The following is a 20,604-nucleotide window of genomic DNA, read 5'->3' on the forward strand; positions in this document are numbered from 1 at the left end:
GTTGAAAGCAACACTTCATTATGTGAGTTTTATTTTTTTTTACAAATACATATTTTATGGGATAAACAGTTTCCTCTGAGATCAAAATATTGCACACTATAGTAGGAAGTTCTTAAGTAGGAAGGAAACCTCAAAATAGCTTCAGGAAGTTCCTGAAATTGACCAGATTGACTAGGCCTGTTCCTGCCAGAGGGAGTCAAGCTTGGAAAACTATCAAATCAGATAAGCCCCAGCTGCCTGGAAGAAGTAAAAACCAGCTTATTTAAGAGGTTTAAATCAACTTGGAAAGAACACTTGTAAAACCCAAATGAAAAGGACCTCACCGATCTGTGGAGAACTGCAGACGCACCCCAAATCACTCACGAGAAACACAACTTGATGCAGCGGAATTCAGCCCAAGAACAAAAGAAGTTTACAGCTTTTAAGGGTGAATCTACAAACCAGGTGGGGGTGGAGTTAGGGAAGGGGGAAGGTTGAGAGTGGAGTTAGGGAAGGGGGAAGGAGGGGGAACAGGTCACTAGGTCATCGATACATTTGATCTCAAATTCCTAAGATGCATGGTGTGTCACTTTATAATTGGCTATTTCGAAGTAGTTTCACACTATATATCATGAGCTCCAGTTCAAGGGGGTCAGGCTTATCTCAAACTTTTAGCATCCTGGCACCAACTGTCTCAGGGCTGTTAGTTCAAAGCCCGGCCAAGCTAATCTCGGGCCCATAGCATCCTGACACCATGAATCTTAAGATTTGTTTAGTTAGGGCCATCTGTTCAAATGGTCAGCTAATTTCCTGGGACTGAGGCAACACAGTGTTTGACTTACAGGTTTTTATGTCTTTGCTTTTAAAAGTAGGGTTCAGGGGATCAACTTATGATTTTTCTATCTTTCACACTCAATCTCCAACTTGTACCTCACTCACATTCTGTACTTGCTGGGCTGTTCAATAGTGATGCTCTTTATACAGGAGGAAAGATCTGAACTCTTCTGAACAAATCAGGCCGACTTGGATAGATGGCACTGAGGGTTAGTTTTATTTCTTGTCTATTACTTTTCACATGTCTGTATCTTTCTTATAGTTTCCTTTCAGAAAAATTAAACATGACCTGATGAATAGCTGAATTCTAATATAGAATTATAAAAGAATTAATATTTAATGTAACAAAATTTATTTTAATGCTTGTTGATAGCAAAATCAAAACAGATGCTCAAGAGCCATTATTAAACTTTGGATCTTGTTTATCCCAGTAAAAGATGTATTTGTGAGGGGGGAAAAAAAGACTTAGTTTAACAGCTCACATAATTCTGATTATTCAGTATGTTAGTATTCTGTCTAAACTCCACCTCCCCAGTTACCTGGCAACAGCCAGGTATGCTCCTCCCCAGTTACCTGGCAACTGCCAGGTAGGCCGATCCACTATAAAAGGGGCTGCTTGCCCCTTATTCTTACTCTCTTACCCTCTTGCCTCTCTGTCCCCTCCCCCACCTTCCTCTCTCTCCACGTGGTCATGGCCGGCCTCTACTTCTCTTTTATCTCTTCCACCTTCCTCTCCCCACCTTTGCCCTATCCCCTGAATAAACCTCCTCCCCCTTGGAACCGCCTGGTCTGGAGTGGTCTGTTCTGAGCTGCGGTTGGACTTCTTAAAAGAACTAATACAGTACCCATGAGCACTAAAAGCTTTAACAGACCAACCTAGAAAGCTCATATAGTCTAAAGTATGCAGGAGGGATGGGTGGCTCTCCTATAAACTGATTTCGAAAACCAAGTCAGTTCCTTTTGTGAATGTATATTTAAAAGGTGTGCACTTCTCCAGTCAAGAAAGGAAGGAAGCCAGTGAAGAAATAGACTGGAGGACTGCGGGAGGAAGGTCAGAAAAGTCAGGAATGCTAGTCTTCATTTCTCCTGAAAACTCAGAACTCTAATTTACCACTTATAAGAAAAATTCTAATACCTGGGGCACAATATGGCCCAAAGAAGCATTCTCAAAATGCCTTACTGCATGACTGTACAATTTAGGTATTAACCACACTGCTTCTAGCCCTCTGCCAGAATGGAGATTTCTCCAAGTTTTAAAGAACCCTTTTAAAGCCGCTTCAATTCTTGAAAGGGACAACTTGATTCTCTTGTCCTATATTGTGGCAAAATATGTTAGCATTTGGTGGCATCCAGTGGTAATGTTTTCATCTTATTTGCAACAATGAGTGATTTTTCTCTTGGTTCTTTATTAGAAACATAGAAAGCAAGCCAGTATACTTTTTAAACAAAGAACATTAAAACACATTAAGGTCAGAAGCATATTACTCCCATACTACAATACACAGTCTTTTTCCCCCCAAGTAAAGCACAAAGACTCTGATGTGACTCACAGTGTGATAATGGACAACAGACAATTTAAAGCCACCTTCTTCCTATGAGAAGGAAAAAATCACTTCATGTGGGCATCACTTCCAAAGACGACTCAACAAATAATAGTACTTGACATTCATCATATTTATTTTACTAAATACCATGGTTCAAAAGAACACAAACCAGAAAATGTACTTAAACTAGTCTAAATGGGTGGAGTTAACCACACCCGGTCTCCACATTCTCTCTATGTATACGGAGCTAGTACCACGTCAGAGTGAATGATTACTCGTGTACACTTTGCCTTTTCTGTTAACATGAATAAATTTCTCTGAACCAACAAAGACATGAAATATTACAAGATACAGGCACTTCATGTTCCCAGTTTTAGAAATAAGCCAAGAGAAAAATACTTAATAAAAAGTAACTGGGCCAGAGTTTTCTACTTTAGTTCTAGACGCTTTAACTCAATTGAAAATAAACAAGCTTAGTTGGTCATATTTGTAAAAAAAAAAAAAAAATCCAATTACAACTGGGGAAAATGGCCATTTGAATTCACCGTAAGATACGCCAATCATGTGCACTACAGTGTGTATGCCAGGCAGCGAGTACATCTGAAAGCTTTGTGAGAGTATGGGGAGCGAGAAAAGCAAAAGGTGCTTTTATTCCACAGTATCTGATTAAACAAAAAGTAATTTACAAAACAAAGTACCAAATGATACTTTAAAATAAATACTTCATCATTTTGATGAATATATACAGTGTCCACTTGGGAGTTTAACTATCTAAAAGTGGCATTTCAGTATCCAGAGGAGCAGGAGCAAGTTCACATAAATAGAACAGGGTGGCTTCACTGGCTTCAGCTTCAGTCAAGGGCTCCAGGCGGACAAGCTTACTCTGGGTGGGTTCTGGATCCAGGCTGCTCTCCAGGAGCTCGTCAGCTTCCTCGGGTTTGTCTACAGAGGGCACAACTTCTGAGGATGCAGCTGTGCTCCCCTGCTCAATAGCAGATGCAGAGTTCCCATCAAGGAATGCAAGCAGTGGAAAGGCAGTATACTGGATAAGCTGTTTATCTATAAAGATCAGAAAAATACTTTTATAAATCCAAGTAAGATATTATACATTTTATGTCACTACATTTTAAAATACGTACATAAGGAAAGCTAGCCTTTCATTTCAACAATTTAACCGTGAGATTCATTTTTTAATGTTAAATTAAGGGGAAAAGTTTCAAACTATAAGAACCATTACTTTACCATGTTTTACTAGACACAAGGCCGAGTCAGCTCTCTCATTTGTTTATATGGTTTATAGCACTGGGGCTGAGCCCAGGGCTCTCTATGGGGCAGTGGGCTGTAAGAAGCAGCTGGGTGCTTGGTTGAACATGGGCTTGGAACCCCAGAACCAGCTCTGCTCCCAGGCCCTGGTTCTTTTCATTTAGCTTCAGCCCTCCAACAACCCCTCCCACAGAGAGGTCTATGGCCATCAGTCACAGAGGAACAGGCCTCAGACCCTACAGAGATTTACATACTAATGAGGTACCTGAAGGCCAGAGGGTGGAGTCAATTAAGCATTCTTCCCCAGCCCCTCCCCACCTCCTTTCCTATTTAACTCAGGTCTGCCCTGGGTTTTGGCGGGGTGCATCCAGATCCATCTACCATCTGCCATGACACTAAAGCCTGTAAAAACCCATGGACTTTGTGAGGAACTGTGGAGCCATAGCAGCAGTGCCTAACTTCCCCCTGGAGGAACCCAGAGCGTTCCCAGCCAACTACCCACAGCCTGGTGTAAGGAACCCATGCACAATTACCCAGCCACAATTACCTACAGCTCTCTCTACACATGCTATACCAGAGCCCGATCCATCCAGCTGTTACCATCCAGCTGTTTAGTATGACAATTTTTTCCACGGTTTGCATTAAATTTTATACTGAAATTCTTAAAAGAAAAACCTAAAGAAATTAAGACTGCTTCCATTCCTACCTGGTTTGGATTTAGATTTTCTTCCCTCTTCTGAAACTTGTTGAACAACACTGTTCTTGGTTGCTTCTAATCCCTTATTCTCTGACTAAAAAAAATTATGAAACATTACCATTTTACGTAAAATCCTTAAAAGTATCAAATAATTAGAAACTGATAAAATAACTTCAACACATCTGCAATATACTGGAAAGGGAAACATCAGAAATGATGAACCAGAAGAGAAATCTCACTGGAATTATCCAGACCGGCTAAGAAACCTGTCCCCAAGGGCAGAATAAAGCTCCCAGTGGGATAAAGGAAGGGCATTCAGTAACAGAGGGCACTCCATAACAGGACACAGAGATGGGTGTAAATCACACACGCTGGTTCACATGCTAGTGAAGATGTAATTAAATCCACACTTTAACAGTTCTGATTAGAAATGCATCGCACACTGCTCTTCTCGTGAACAGGACAGCCTACAGAGATGAACACGCTCAGGTCGCCATGGATGACAGGGGACACCTTTCAAACTGCCCCTGCTCTTGGAAGCTTCAATTGTGATGGTTTCTTCTGGTCCTTTCTGTGACTCCTTCGATCTCTTCATTTTGGTGGATTCTTCGGCCACAGTTGTCCTTCCTTCTGGTTACTGTGGAATGACATCCACAACGCTGCTGACAAGGCAGTGAGCTGGACAGTGCCCGGACTCTGAGGGCAGCTGAGGCTCAACTGTTTCAGATAACCCTAGTGTCACACACAACCAGCTACCACATCCCTACATGTTGCTATAGTATGTATGGAATAGTGAACACCTGTGTAAATCCTCTAGGCCTCTGCAGCTGTTATAAAGTGAAGCAGTAAAAGTTTCAAGATTCTACAAAATGACCTCAAGATGAAAAATCATTCTAAATTAAGGAAAAATAATTCATCATTTAGAAGTTATAATACATAAATGTTAATATATTTTTATAAACCTTAAAATAGGAATTTTCTAAGAATACCACTGTTGATATTCTAAACATGAGAACCAAGATTATAAATGCATTTTTCCCATGTATGTTCTTGTTCATTACTAGTGGCCACTCAGCTATGCTATAAGGTACCTAGACTAAGAAAATATTGATACATGTTATATATGCTTGTCATGAACAAGAGATAAAAATACCAATAATTTTCAAATCTCAGAACTGTATTAAAGCATCACCCTTAAATATATTTTTATAAGATCAGAAAGCAGTATGTAATTATTTGTGCTTACTGGTATTTTTGAAAATTCTAAAGTTATTGGGGTTTCTAGAATAAAGAGTATAATCAAAGAACAATGAGTCAGTTTTAGTAATCAACAGTAAAGCATATTCACTAAAGTATGATGTAACTTAATATAATGTCAAAATCTTACGCTATAAACACAGGTAAATAATGGTGAAATTCAGCTTACTGCCTATTTATTAAAAGTCTTTCTAAACACAGCCACACATTCTTTTATGCAATATCTATATCTGCTTAATCAACAATTACAGCATTCACTGTTGGGACATACAACTTACAAAACCAAAAATATTTACGTTTGGCCATTTATAGAAATAGTGTATGTATGCCAATAACTCAACAATGCACAATGAACCTCCAACTCTACAAATCCATCCAGTCGTGAGTCAGCCAGGGTGAACTTTCACTCCAGGCATCTCCTCACACGACAACAGGAAATCCCAACTCATCAGCTGTATAATCCTTCACATTTACCCGAGACGTCTTATTTTTAGATTACAAAGGACAAGCATGTAACTGACTTCACTAATTCAGAAATTGAGCTTAATTTATTTTGTAACTAATAAAAAATAAGGATTAAACAATTTGGTATATATATTAGATACAGGAGTAAATCAGTTAGGACAATTAACCTTTACAAAAGTAACAAGAATTTTATAAGCATCTGCCATTACATATTGCCCTAAAGAATCTCCTGTCAACTTGCTAAGTCCAACTAGATCCTATTTGTTGAAAAAATTGTTATAGCTTAAAACAGGGAAGATAAAGATATATACATCTATGTATCTCCATCCCTACTTAGTAAAACTGACCCTTGAATTAGTTACTGCTTTTAATGCTGACAAAGTAAACGAACTTACAGAGGAAATAGGAACCAGTTATTTTCAACTTAAATTGAGAAGTTGTTTGTGGAAAGAAAAAATAGACAATGCAGAAATATTTTAATCATTTTTTTGTTTGTTTGTTTTTTGTTTTTCCAGACAGGGTTTCTCTGTGTAGTCCTGGCTGTCCTGGAACTCACTCTGTAGACCAGGCTGGCCTCGAACTCAGAAATCCGCCTGCCTCTGCCTCCCAAGTTCTGGGATTAAAGGTGTGCACCACCACTGCCTGGCTATTTTCATCATTTTTATTTTAAAGAACTATCTGAACAAGCCGAGGCATAGTGATTTCCCAGCACTAAGAGGCTGGTTTCATACTGAGAATGTGTCCCACATGTGCCAAAACTGGGCAGAGAAAGACCACCCCATAACCAACTGCTGACCTTCCATCTAGCACTGCACTGCTCAGTCATGCACAGCAGTGAAGAATAGGAAAAAAAAAAGAAATATTTTCTGTCACTGAGAGTGATACTGCTTTCTATGTCTGTTTAATAGGACACTTTCATATTTGTATAGCTATGGGTCCTAAGCAACATGGATTAAAACTTACTTTTGTATTATTGATGTAATCTGTGGGATTCATCTGCACAGAACTAGTGAAAAGCTGAAAGACCAAACAAGAAAGATGATAAGTTTAAAAAATATTTAAAAAGATTTGTGTTAAAAATTTTTATACAATCATGGTGAGTGAAGAGATGTCACTCCTACATGAGGAAGTTTCCACAGATTCAATCAAGTTTGGAAAAGCAAGAAAGCAGAAAGAAAAACAAACAAAAGGCAGAGCAAGCTGGCCCGTGCGCTAGATGGAATTTTATCTTGTAAGGATCTCTCTACAGTGGGGTAAATAGTTCTCCATAATTCTTATCCCTTCATTAATCTCCATTAAATTTAATATCTTTTATCCCCGCTACTCAGTCTCTAAATGTTTGTTCTTGGCCATAGGAATCACCAAAGGCCGAGTCCCATGTCTTGAAGATAAGCATTTATTGAATAACTACTTACTGATTACACGACAAACTCATCAAATCTACTGACAGTGGAACCTAGCATTCATATCAAGTGGGACCTCTGACAATATGGCATACCTACTTTATTTTCTACATAGCAAAGGAAGTTAATAAGTGCTAAGACAATGCCAATGAACTGTACTTACATTCCAGCCAATTTATAAATACAACTTTCACGTCATAAGCTTCAAAATCCTAGCAAATCCCCTGCACAGGGTAAAGCTTATAAGACATCACTGGCACCATAAAAACATTTATTTCTGCTCTCCAGGAGCTTACAATCTAAAAGATGATATGGACGTTAAATAGCCAACTTATACTCATATACAATCCAGGTTTACAATTATAGAACTTAAAAGCACTAGGGAGTTTGGAGACCAAGAGGAGAGGAAAGCATGAACACAGGCAGACATAGGATGAAACCAAAGGTCATAATGAAGCTAGGTGCTACGTCATCAATCTGAGAGAACATCAGGAATTTAGAAGATAGACGAGTACTTAGGAATAGTAACACCAAGAAGGTAGAGCATGTTCTAGAAATGGTTAAGACCAATCCAAATAACAGAAGTTCTAACTCACACAGTTATAACACAATAGTTAAAAGGAAAAAAAAAAAAAAAAAAAAAAAAAAAAAAGACCTGAGCAAAGCCAAGAGTGGTCCAGGCCCTGTCCAATCAGGCTTAGTTCAGAGCCCTAAGAACAATCTGAGCAATGAAAAAGACCACAGGTTTGCCCTGGATGAGAATGAACAAAGCAAGAAAACAACAAAATGCAGGTTAGTTCTTTCTGCTTCCAGTCTCTGTAGCCTCAAGACTCCTTTCCTTAAAGACCACAGTTGTCAGAGGTATCCCTGGCTTTCTTTCCATTTTCCTCTTTTCTTATTGCCTACTGGCCACTGAAGAGCAATGGAGCTCACATCCTCGGTGGCAGATGACTGTACTACTACAGAGAACCCTGATGCAGCTCTACACCTATAGACAGGGTGACACCTGAGTGAGGCCAGCAATGCAAGCAAACTTCCTTCTCCTTCTTTTGCCTCAGCATCCTGTTCAGACTTGGGAACATGTCTTACATACTCCCAGAAGGTAGATGAGGCAAAATATACACAATCAATTCCCATATAAGGAACTGATGCAACTTAAGTTCTCTGGCCCGACGCCCTCTTGCTGACTCCACCCTGATACAGAGAGAACTGAACATTACAAAGTGCAGCCAGAATTCTCAATGCACTTGGTTTTGGGTTTATATCTTGAGCATCTTCACCATTTTAGAGAATAGGGCAAGCCAGAGCTAGATTTTAAAATTTATGACACTTGAATCTAATTCATGAGTGATATAAGTCTTACATGAGAGAAGTGAAAATATAAAGTTGGGATGGTTTGTCAATGTTATTTTGATAAACAGTATCGAATGATGAGATAAGAAAAGCAAAATGAGTCTGATATATACGTGAGCTCCATTCCTCTTCAGCAGCTAGTGGGTGATATGAAAACCGAGGGAAATGGAATGGAAAGAGAGCCAAGGACACTTCTATGACAATTGTGGTCTTTAAAGAAAAGTCCATGTCTAAAGAGACTGGAAACAGAAGGGGAAAATGCTATTAATGGGTATATATAGTTTCAGGAATAAAAAACATTTGGGCACTGAATTTGAATAATCTAAGGACCATCAGGTAAAGCAAGATATCCCAAATGCACAGAGTAGAATAGAAGAAAGGTAGACAGACACACAGCCCAAGGATAGAAATTTGAATTGGGTATAAGGAGGCAGCTAATGATTACCTCCAAGAAAGGATACAGAACTGCTACAGTTGGAGAGGCCTGGAACATAGTGATTTATTCTCAGCAAGTATGGGGGTTTGAACAGCAATTTAGTATATGTTCAAAGTGAAACTGAAATGAACCAAAGACCACATGGCTTTGTAGATAGCCAGAATTATTATTATTTTTTAACACTTTCATTCAGAGTTGAGACTGAGGCTAATAGACTCAGGGAGGTCTGTTAAGTTACTGCTACCAAGCTGGAATGGGATATCCACACTTACTCAATTACCATGGTAATAAGAATAGCATGGAAAGGAATTCTTTAAAGACAATGAAATACAACGCTGTGTGGTACGGGTAATTTGGGAACGATGTTTAGCTCTGTGATGAACTAATTTCATGAGAAGGGATGTACATGATTAATTAACCAGAAATAAGACAGAAGAGGAAGAAAGGTCTAATTCCTTTTGCATCATTAAGAGTTTCTTGGAATGACAATACTACAGAATCCTTTGATATGAAAGACTCCCTGTAAGGCATGTCTCGAAATAAAGAACAGATATCGGGAAGAGGAAAGAACAAGTGTCATGTGAGCAGGACAAAGCCGGGTGACTCTAGAAAGCTTTGGAGACCAAGAGAAGAACATCACAGACAAAAATCAAAATGGCAAATCCAGATGCTCAGGGGCCTGAAATCAAAGGGAAAGATCACAAGTGTACACAACACTGGAGTTCAGTTCACACAGCTGGGGACAAAGACGGAGACAGGGAATCAGACTCGACATTAAAAATATACCAAATAAAATGCAATGTATTTGCTAGAAAAACATCAATTCTCTAAGTATTAAGAAGTGTATTTATGCTATTCCCACTTCTACTACTAGTTTCCAAAGGTCTTTATTCAACTTACTCTAGAGAAAAATACACATACAGTAACACAACAGCAAGTCCAGACTGACCTGTATTCAGTAACAATAATGTTGAAAAGAAAGGCTTGTTGTTAGAGGAGCAACTGCTCCTCAGAGGCAGACAGCTACCACATGTCAGTGACCTGTACCCATCTGTCTATGCTTCCTAGTAAAATCATTAAGAAAGTAAAATACAGGAAGTATAGAATACAAAGAGTATTCATTTTAAATGACACACGAAAGTACACAAAACACCAGTACAATAAAGAGTATCCAAAATACCTACATCAACCAGGAGATCTGGGTCTATGCTAAACTGTCTTCCTGAGAGCATAGCTTGGAAGTCCTCTAAACTGCAATCAATACTGTCAAGGTAATCCAACAGCTCAACCCTAAAGAAAAAAAATAACAATTTCATATTCATTACATATTCTCATTCTTACATTGAAAACCACTGCTGGTAACCTAGCTAAGTGCTACAAAATAATCTTGGTGAGTCCTAAGTCCTGAACAGTTCTTAAGATACTCCATTTAAGGTTTGGAATTTCTAACTATAACCTTCACACAAATTTATTACCTTCAGAAAACATGTGCTGTAATAACAGTGTACTTTACCTTTTTCTTCTTTACTACCTCACTACTCTAATACTCCTAATAATCAAATTACTTCTGTACTATAAATTATTGAATTTTAATACAATGTATCCTTCAATAAAAACTATAGCACTCTATACACCTGGTAGTTAAAATCAAGAATATCTTACAATTAAAACAAGAATTTCATTTTAAAAATCTCAAGAATTGCTCACCAAAGTTCCAACACTACTCATGGACAATTAAATCCTGTTCACTAGAGAGTTCACCTTTGATCAACAGAAAGAGATAACACAGGGTCTACATCTAAAAGGAAGCTTACTGTATTACTTAAGCTATTATTGTTACTTTAAATTTATAGAAATTTAAATATTACTTTAGGTTTATTATAGAACTGAATAAGACAGTAATTCAAAACATATGTGTGAACACGCACTTTCCTAACAGGTTAATATTGTCATTCAAAATGGAATCCATCATGGTCACAGGGTCTTCTGAGGTGAGATTAGAGGAGCCGTTTAGCTGGATAGCACTCGACATGAGAGGGCTGCTGCAGCCAGCATTCCCTACACGTAAGGATCCTCTGGCTGCTTCGCTCTGCTCTGCACTCTGAATGACAGGAGCATACTCATCCTCGTTGTCATCTTCAACAATGACAATGTCAGGATACTGGCTACAGCCATATCAGCAATATGAGAAAAAAAAACACAAAACAAAAACCATTACAATTTTAGACGAACTAAATGATTGATTTTCATTCTCTGCAGGATCCCCAAATCTATGAAATGGTTTCCCTTACTAGAGTAAGTCCCTTGAGCACACATTTTCACAGTTCATAAGATAGAAAACCACAGAAACCAAAAAAAAAAAAAAAAAAAAAAAGTTTAACTCCAAATAAAAGCCATCAATTTTCATTTTTTTTTTTTAAGGTTTATCTGGTTTAATAATTCCAAACATGTAAAAAAGATTAGTATGGCAAACCAAATATCAAAAAAGAATTACTTTTTCATAAAACCAAACCAAAACAAAAAAGACAAACCAGGGCTTTTCTAGTATTTCAAAGAAAAAAAAGACCAATATTTTCCCAAATTTTATCTCATGATTCCTTACTTGGAGGGATCAACTATAACATCCTCATTTGTTTCTGGAATAACTGGAACATTTTCTTCATCCACATTATCATCAGTAACATCATAAATAATTATGTCATCTGAAATCCGTTCTCTTGACTTTAAACCTTCAGTCCTGCTGTGTGGAACCTAAAGAATCAGGAGAAAACAAAAATATATGGACTACTACAAAAGGTATCAGAAAAAAAAAAAAACAGGACACATCCTAAATACTAAAATGTTGAGGATCCAATACTAAACAAAACAGCTCTGTCCTCTGTCTTTCTGGGATTCACATTCTAATGACATATAATATTTTACACAGCTATTAAGTATATGTCCATATTCTACTTAACAAATTGCATTATTGTAAGAGACCCTGAAGATGAATAACATGCCCAAAGTATGTTTTTTCCAAGGAGATGTTCGAATTCTAAAATACTTTTTTAACAGATAAGCAACAAACAAGTTCAAGGCCTTCAGAAATTTCAATCCCAATTGCACAGCTGCTGAATTGGTAGTGACTGTTCTATCTGAACTTGCTGTGTCTAAAGAAGCTTTATTCTTACTCATTAAAGACCTTCGCTGAGAGAAATACAGCACTTCAACAATTCCATAGTTAGAGGTCACTTGGCTACTTTACCAACAACTGGTTTGTTTTAATGTTACGATGTAGATACACAGGTCTGTCTGATGACATAGGTCTGTAATCTCAATTACTCCAGAGGTCGACACAGGACTTCCTAGGCTACAGAGTGAGTTCAACAGCAGTCTAAGACTTGGTGGAATCCCATCACAAAATGAAAAAAGGTAGCTAGGGATAGAATTCAGTGTCCAATGCTTGCCTAGCAATCACTGGACTCTAGTGATACCCAGTAACACCAAAAGAAAAATACAATGTACGGGTACGTTCAGGTCAGTTACATTAAGAAGTCCAATTCTCTAAAGCAAGTACGTCATTATTATAATGCAAAAAAAAATTTAAGTTTCAACAATAGATGACACAGGTAAGAAAAGTAAAATGTTTTAAATATATAAATTCTAGTTAAACAAAAAAATCTAAAATATATGAAACACTTTAAAAATATATAAATTTCAGTTAAACTAAAACAAACCATTTACTTATATAAGCTTTTAATCCAACACTCACACTAAACAGGTTTACAATATATACTTGGTTTAGAAAGAAAAAAGGGGGTCAACACTGAAACATGAAGTTAACATTATCCCAAGGGATAAAATAAGCAAATAAAACTTCAACAGTTCAACAGTAAATCTGACATAATATTTAAAAATTCTAACAGTTCAAAATAACAACAGTAACTTAGTAGGACAGAATTTGCCTTGCTGTTCAAAAACCCAGTACACACACGTGCGCACACACCCCCCCCCCCCACACACACAGAAGATTATCAGTGACAGAAAGCAGTATCATAAGAAAGGCTTCAATTACTTTGATGGTAATCTGCAATTAGATGTTAAGACTGACAAATTATACAGTCTATAGCAGAAACAAAAGCATGCAAAATATTTTGAAATTGCTAGAGAAAAGTACTCTAGTTGGCATATAATTATAGAAGATGAAAAGAAAAAGCTGTATAGTGTAATCATGTTACACTATGATGATATCATCACACTCTTCAAACTTATACAGCATCTTCAACTTATACAGCATCACAAAAACTACATTTCTCAATTCCAAAAATAAAAAGGCCACATTGCAGTGTGCATGCAGTACACACTGCATAGTACTGAAATAACATCATCTATATCATATTTAGGTATTATGCAAAATAATAGCAATACTTGTGAATTCACCACATAAAAAAGCCAGGGCAATGACAAATATGAAAGCTTGGAAATAAGCAACTGTATTTGTAATGATATTTCTCAAAATACTTTAAAGTAAATAATGAACATGTCATGATGTAACAGAGCTGGAGAGTGAGCACTTACATTATTATTCACTAAACGTCTTTGACTGCATGACACACTGCCATAATAAAATTTAGTTTGAGACAAAAAATATAAAATACATTAAAATTTACTTTATGATGGTGATTATCAGATGGTTCTTTGACTATGTGCTGAAATAGATTCTTCTTTGGAGCTCCATTTGTGTTTAGAAGTAGGGGCCTGTAAATAATAATTGTAATATTAATTTAATCCCACCCCAAAAATTAAAGAACAAAAGGTTTCTAATAGTTTACTCATAACACATCATACTTGCTTCAACAGTGAATGAGAACTTTCAATAAAGATACAATAGAAGTTCTTTAGACTAGAACTATTCAACTCCATACAAAGTATACCTAGTTTTTTAAAAAGTAGTATCACAGAAAAAAAGGCAACAATTAAAGCCACAGACTTTATAAACTGTTAAAATCTTAGCCTTACAGCTCATCTTCTTCTCCTTCCATCTATGCCTTTTGTCAATTATTCTTCTAGTTTAGGTGTGACAATGGCATCAAGAACTAATATATTTGTATGCATTGCAACCTATCTTGAAGGTTTTGAATTACCAAGTCTACTAAATTTAAAATAATATTTGATTCTCTCCCTTCCTCACAACATTATTATTTTTGTTTGGTTTTTGTTGTTGTTGTTGTTTTGTTTGTTTGTTTTTCGAGACAGGGTTTCTTTGTGTATCCCTGGCTGTCCTGGAACTCACTCTGTAGACCAGGCTGGCCTCGAACTCATAAATCTGCCAGCCTCTGCCTCCCAAGTGCTGGGATTAAAGGCGTGCGCCACCACCACCCGACCACAACATTATTTTTAAAGAGTTCTCCTCCTAATGTTACTTTAAACTGTTAACATGAATAAACAATCAGTTAGTAACACACACAAGTTACTAAGTGATCATCTGGCCTGGCCTGTCTGTACTTCATAAACACATAAGCAGTAAGCTGAGCCTGTTGGTGCCTGTCTGCAACCCAGTACTCAGGAGGCACAGTAGGAAGATGGGGAGTTTGAGTCACTTCCAGGAATCTAGGTAAGACCCTATCTGAAGGAAGGAGGACAAGATGACAGTGAGAGGATAAACAGGTTGCATATATCCCAAACACGGAACCTGATTATGTTGATACGGCACAAATGGAAAATTCACTCATAAGTATGTGATGGGCCATGGTGAATTAAGGGCCTATGAGATGAAAATCTTCTGAAGCCTTTCAGCTGTATGACTAAACTAGCTCATGTACAAGATTATTAATGATGTTACATATAATTACTTTCACACTTTATGCACACAAAACACAAAAACTTGAACTCAGACATAAATTTCATCACAGGTAATTCATAGGTTTGCAAATATCCCAAATCTGGAAAAACAAACAAACAAACAAACAAAAACAACAACAAAAACCCTCTCAAATATTTATACTATCCTAAGTATTGTGGAAAGGGGTCCTCACCCTGTTAAGATTACTCTTGAAATGCTAACATAATTTAACAAAGGAAAGCTGTTCTCTGGTACCAGGCACACACACTCAGCAACCAGGTATTCATGCTTCAACACTAAAATGTTTGTAAGACAAAACTCAAAAAACTTACCTTTTACGTTTTAAACTCACAAGCTGATTATTCTGAACCAATGTAACAATAAACTGGACAATCTGAGAGGAAAATGTGAATAAAATTCTTTCATCAAAGACTGTGCAAATTATATTAAATCACACTAATTACTACCCAGTTTTCTGCCCTCAAGGTGCTCAATAAAGGACTCTAAAACACACACAAATAATGCTAAGTCTTTTTATTTTCCACAGTCTTAACATGGGAGATTTGCTTTTACAGGAAGATAGCACTGTGATGCAAAAAATACAAACTGCTGTTTGACAAACATTTTCTTTTCTTTCTTTTTTTAAGTTTTTCGAGACAGGGTTTCTCTGTATAGCCCTGGCTGTCCTGCAACTCACTCTGTAGACCAGGCTGGCCTCGAACTCAGAAATCCACCTGCCTCTGCCTCCCAAGTGCTGGGATTAAAGGCGTGCGCCACCACTGCGACAAACATTTTAAAACAAAGGTAATATAACTAGAAGCAAAAGGAGTTACTAACTCAGAACAGATCATAAAATTCAGGTTTGAAAGAGTATACTGGCCAGTTTTATCATCCATAGAAGCTTACCCAGATATAGACATAGTAAAATTTAAATATCTGCTAAATTTAGAGGAAACTCTATTAAACAGACATAACTAACCCTTCTTATTTTATAGACTTGTTTCTTTATGTAAGACACATGGCTAGCTCACTGAACCAGTATCTCCTTAAACATTTAATCCCCACCTCACTACAGAACGGTTCCATCTGAATTCTGATGGCACTGAGCAATGGATGGGTTAATTAGGTGTTTAGGAACCTTCTTGGTAACCTTTATGAGAGCCACTGTGGCTTACAGTAAGACTTGAAATTTTATTGTCAGCTTCCTACCATAGATGAGAAGTAGAAGTGAAGCCTGTGAGTAATAATGACCATAGTGTTCTGGTGTCTGAAAAAGGTCAAAGTAGTTGAAGGACGGTTCAGACTCTGTAGGGTTTTATATGCTTTATGAAACTTAATTACATACCAACTAAGTCTATTATGTTATACATCATATTCAAACTTCAGAGTTGAACAGGAAAAGTGCTGGTCAAAAACTGAAGTCCTGTTGTAACTTTACTAATTATCTTTGTCTTTTTGGAAAAAGAAAGTACAGATTAAGTAGTTAATATTTAACCAAAATGCTATCTTGTAAAAAAAATAGTAAGAGTCTTTTCATCAAGTACAAAATTAGGAACATCTGTTATTTTAACTCTCCTTAACACTTAAGGTCATTAAGGCCATACATTAGAACTGCGTGCAGAAGTTTAAAAAGAAAACATATACTTGAATGAAACACTGAGAACTGAATTCAATTATATTTAACCTTAATGTTATCTTATAATACTAGTATACTGTTTTGATCATAGGCCACATGTGACAACTGTTCTTCATCTCTGCCCTAAGGCTGGTTCACTACAACCAAACCCTGTCAGTCATCAACTTATTTTTAGCTCAAGTGCCTTTTCAGGCAAGAACAAGATTCATCACTCCCCATCCTCCCCCCTCAAAGAACCTGTTGCTATGAGCCTAGTTTACTCATAAGCAAAAAATAGATCCCTTTATTGCTCTCATGTTTCTTTTCTTAATAACAAATGGAAGTTGGAATGTACAGATTAAATGACAAGGACCCAATGCTGTGGCAGATTCTAAGTCTTCCTCGGATTCAGCTCAGTAATGCTGAATTTATTACTTTATTTTAACTACACTATATACAAAGCCCCCCAAAAAAGCACCACTGAACTCCTAGTTGGGCCAAATGACTTAAAAATTAACTATACCTATCAGAGTGAAAAGCAACAAGAAAAAGTCCATAGAACATCAAACACAAACACAGAACACAAACAAGCAAATACAGAGTACAGGACGGGCTGGAAGTTTCTTACCTTTCGAATAACTTGTTGCTGCTGTGCATGCTTTGCTCTTAACTCTGACACCTCCTTCCAAAGGGATTCATTCTCACTGTATTAAAATTTATTTAAAAACAAAAGCAAGAAAGATTGGGTCAAAAGATCAAGCCTCAATAGCTTTTAACCAAGAAAGCCAGAGAACTTGAACTCTGAGGTGGGAGGAGGCAGGCAGAGGTAGGAGAGTTACAGGTTCAAGACAAGCTTAAGTTATACAGTAAGACCTTGTCTAAAGAAACAAATACTACTTCTCCTATACTCTAAGTATTTCTTCTTAACTATTACCTACTTACTAGTCACAACAATACAGGGGGAAAAAAGATACATACTTACATGTGTATAGTAGTAGGTAATTTACTCCTTTTGATAAATGGGTTTGTTACTATTTGCTTAAACATATACTAAGTTTCAACAGTATAGCAAGTATTTTCAGACTTTGTTAATTGCTTCAGGAAACAAAGGAAAGTAACAGTGCCCAGCATCTGATGTTCTCCAGGCATCTTACATGTGTGATTCACTAAACTTCCATAAGCACAGCCAAGAAAAGAATCATGTTCTTCACTGCATAGATGAAGACACTGATGTAGGGAAAATAGAAGGGACTTTGCCCTACATCACTGAGATAAATCTACAACTATTAGAGTAATATGAAAGTCTGTCAGACCCTACAGTTATCTCAAGTTCTGTCTCAAACCCTCTAAGGAAGCAAAGGAACACCTCTAAGTGTTTTTAAAGAAGGAAATTCAGTAACTTATCCAATAGGCATAATTCCTTTCACTTCTTTCTTGCCTTGTAAGACTGAAATTATATGTGAATATTAGCAGAGTTAAATTAGAAAAATAATCCAACTTATATGAATTCCTATGTATCTCATAAAAGTTATCTTCCTCAATCTGTACTATTATTAAAAAAAAAAAAAGATGGCAGGTTCACATATGGAGATATCAGAAAAGGAAATTGTTTTAAAGTACTTACTAAATAATCACTGTTTTCAAATCAAACTTAAAGCTGCTGCTAGCTGTCTACCAAGATAGAAGATGGTTACCACTAATAGTTAAAGGATGGGTAAACAACCGAACACTTGAATTAGGTTAAAGGACACTGCTGACAGAAGACAAATAGAGCAAATAACACAGCTAGTTAGATAAAACAAGCAAAATTGGAAAGTTTACGGCTTTTTCAAACAAGGAATCAAAGTCCAAAGGCACTCATCATGAATATATTTGAATTAAAAACTAATGCAAAAATGTAAGATAGAATGTGTAAAATAACTATTCTCAGGCTCTTGTAATTAAGGGAAGACCCCAGAAATGTAAGAATAAAACACACCTAATCTATATACATTATTGGTATGGCAGTTAAGAAAATAATTAAGTAATTATTAAGTTAATGATTAATACAGTTAAGTAATGCAGTGAGACAAAAAAAAACATGCTTTTGAAGATAAGCGGTTTGTATAGGCCCTCTCCTGCATCTCTGTGCAGTAACAAGTAAGGCAACTCTCGTGTGTATATTCTTTTTATTCTTATTTCCCATGCCCTACTTTTTCCTAAGCCACAGCAAGACATACATTTTAACAAAGTCATTTATGCATAAAGACCGTATGAAAACTAATCTATATATATAATTTACTACACTATCTTAAAGATCATAAGCAAGTCCAGCTTCACGGCTAGGTTTATATATTCTTCTGACAACTATAATTTAAACTTATTAGGACAAAGTCTACAGCTACAAACTAAAAGTAAAGCAAACTAACACAGGCAAAGCAAACAAACAGAAAACACTGATCTTGGCTACTGAAGACTACTTAAAACACCAAAGAATCTCCAAACCCCAACACATACCCCACCCTCCATAATATAGTAGGATTATATTTGGAAATAATATTTTTACCTTTTTAATTCTGAAAGCCTGGACTCAATAGTTTCTTGTTTTATTTGAACCTTCTGAGCACTACTAATAATTTTTGTTAAATCTTCTTGACGAATTTTATTTTCCTCTGGTTTTGAAGATGAAACCTTCCAAAATACAAATTTAGAAAATTAAACACATACTAAGCCCCCATGATTACAAACTAAAACTTATTATTATCTAGAAGTTCTAGATAAATTCTAAAACAAGAATACACTTTATAGTTCAATACAGAAGAAAGCAAGGAATATCACTTTAGTCTCCCTAGCTTACTCAGGAGTAAGCCATCTCATTGTAATGGGACAAGCAGGACTATGAGAGTCTTTGTTTATTCCCTCTGACAAATGACTTACCATTTCCAAGCATCTGTATTGTCACATCCCACATTTAATTCAAAGTATGCAGTAATAGAGTTGCACAGTATGTACCTTTCTTCCATGGGCTCTTCACCTTTTGCTATTATTTTGCAGCATTTAGCACTGAAGTGGAGGACTTCATGTTAGGTGAGACTTACATACTTTAGCCACTGAGCTATGTATACACATTCCTTTGCCCCCCTTTCCTTTCACCACTGCTTCCCACTTGATGGTGATGGGAACTGAAGCCAGGGTTTTCAGGGTGTCCTATAATGGACTATGTCCCTGTTCTTTCTATCCACCTTTTTAGATTTAGTAAACATATTCATTTCAGCAGAAGATACCTGATTTTTGATTTTTTCCCCTCAGGCAGCTCAGGAGTAAGCGCCCCCATTAAGATGTGTAGCCACCCTCTGGCTCAACACAGTAAACATTTCCCTTCCCTTGTTAAAGTGAAAACACTGGAGCACTCTCAGCACCACTGAGCTTAGAAAATAAGTGATGGGAAGAGTCACACGATTCATCAATGCTTTGTTAGTCTAGTTTGTCTCAATAAAGAATAGTGCTGTATTTCTGTATGTTCCTTTTCATTATTTATATATTTGTTATTATTGGGGGTTACTGAGAAAGGGTCTCACTCCATAGTCCAGGCTGGGTTGGAACTCACTATTTAGTCCAAGATAGACTCAATCTTGCAGCAATCCTCTGCCTCCCAACTGCTGGGATTACAGGTGTGCACCACCACACCAGGCCTTTCTGTACACTCTTATCTTAAATTCAGTGGCTTAAAAAAAAAAAGTCATGCCTCACATTCATAACCTAGTAATTAGCTCACGTCAGCAGCAGAAGCTCACCTTCCTTTTAATGTTCTCCAACAAGTCATCCTGGCCTTGTTTGAAATAAGGATGTTGAAATTCAACAGGGCCATCTCTTTCCTGTTTGACAATTCCAGATTCGATATGTACTACTTTACGGAAGCCATCTGACAAAGATTCAAATTTGATGACTAACATTAGAC

General features: G+C 36.9%; 1 protein-coding gene across 2 annotated transcripts in view; it reads right to left on the minus strand.

Moving 5' to 3' along the window:
- Positions 1 to 2,199: 2,199 nt before the first annotated feature.
- Positions 2,200 to 20,604, minus strand: part of Hsf2 (heat shock transcription factor 2) — a 28,184-nt gene continuing 9,779 nt past the window's right edge. Inside the window, exons 3-13 of one of the 2 annotated variants that reach the window (XM_034524689.2) lie at positions 20,441 to 20,568; positions 19,213 to 19,337; positions 17,296 to 17,371; positions 15,385 to 15,446; positions 13,881 to 13,968; positions 11,834 to 11,982; positions 11,160 to 11,396; positions 10,416 to 10,521; positions 7,003 to 7,056; positions 4,327 to 4,411; positions 2,200 to 3,416 (exon numbers count right to left, since the gene is read on the minus strand). In XM_034524689.2, coding sequence (XP_034380580.1) covers positions 3,121 to 3,416; positions 4,327 to 4,411; positions 7,003 to 7,056; positions 10,416 to 10,521; positions 11,160 to 11,396; positions 11,834 to 11,982; positions 13,881 to 13,968; positions 15,385 to 15,446; positions 17,296 to 17,371; positions 19,213 to 19,337; positions 20,441 to 20,568 — 1,406 coding nt within the window. In that variant the 3' untranslated portion in view covers positions 2,200 to 3,120. The remainder of the gene's footprint in view (positions 3,417 to 4,326; positions 4,412 to 7,002; positions 7,057 to 10,415; positions 10,522 to 11,159; positions 11,397 to 11,833; positions 11,983 to 13,880; positions 13,969 to 15,384; positions 15,447 to 17,295; positions 17,372 to 19,212; positions 19,338 to 20,440; positions 20,569 to 20,604) is intronic. The other variant, XM_034524690.2, reaches the window with a different exon arrangement.

Source organism: Arvicanthis niloticus, chromosome 20 (genome assembly GCF_011762505.2).
Source record: "Arvicanthis niloticus isolate mArvNil1 chromosome 20, mArvNil1.pat.X, whole genome shotgun sequence".
Taxonomy (NCBI): Eukaryota; Metazoa; Chordata; class Mammalia; order Rodentia; family Muridae; genus Arvicanthis; species Arvicanthis niloticus.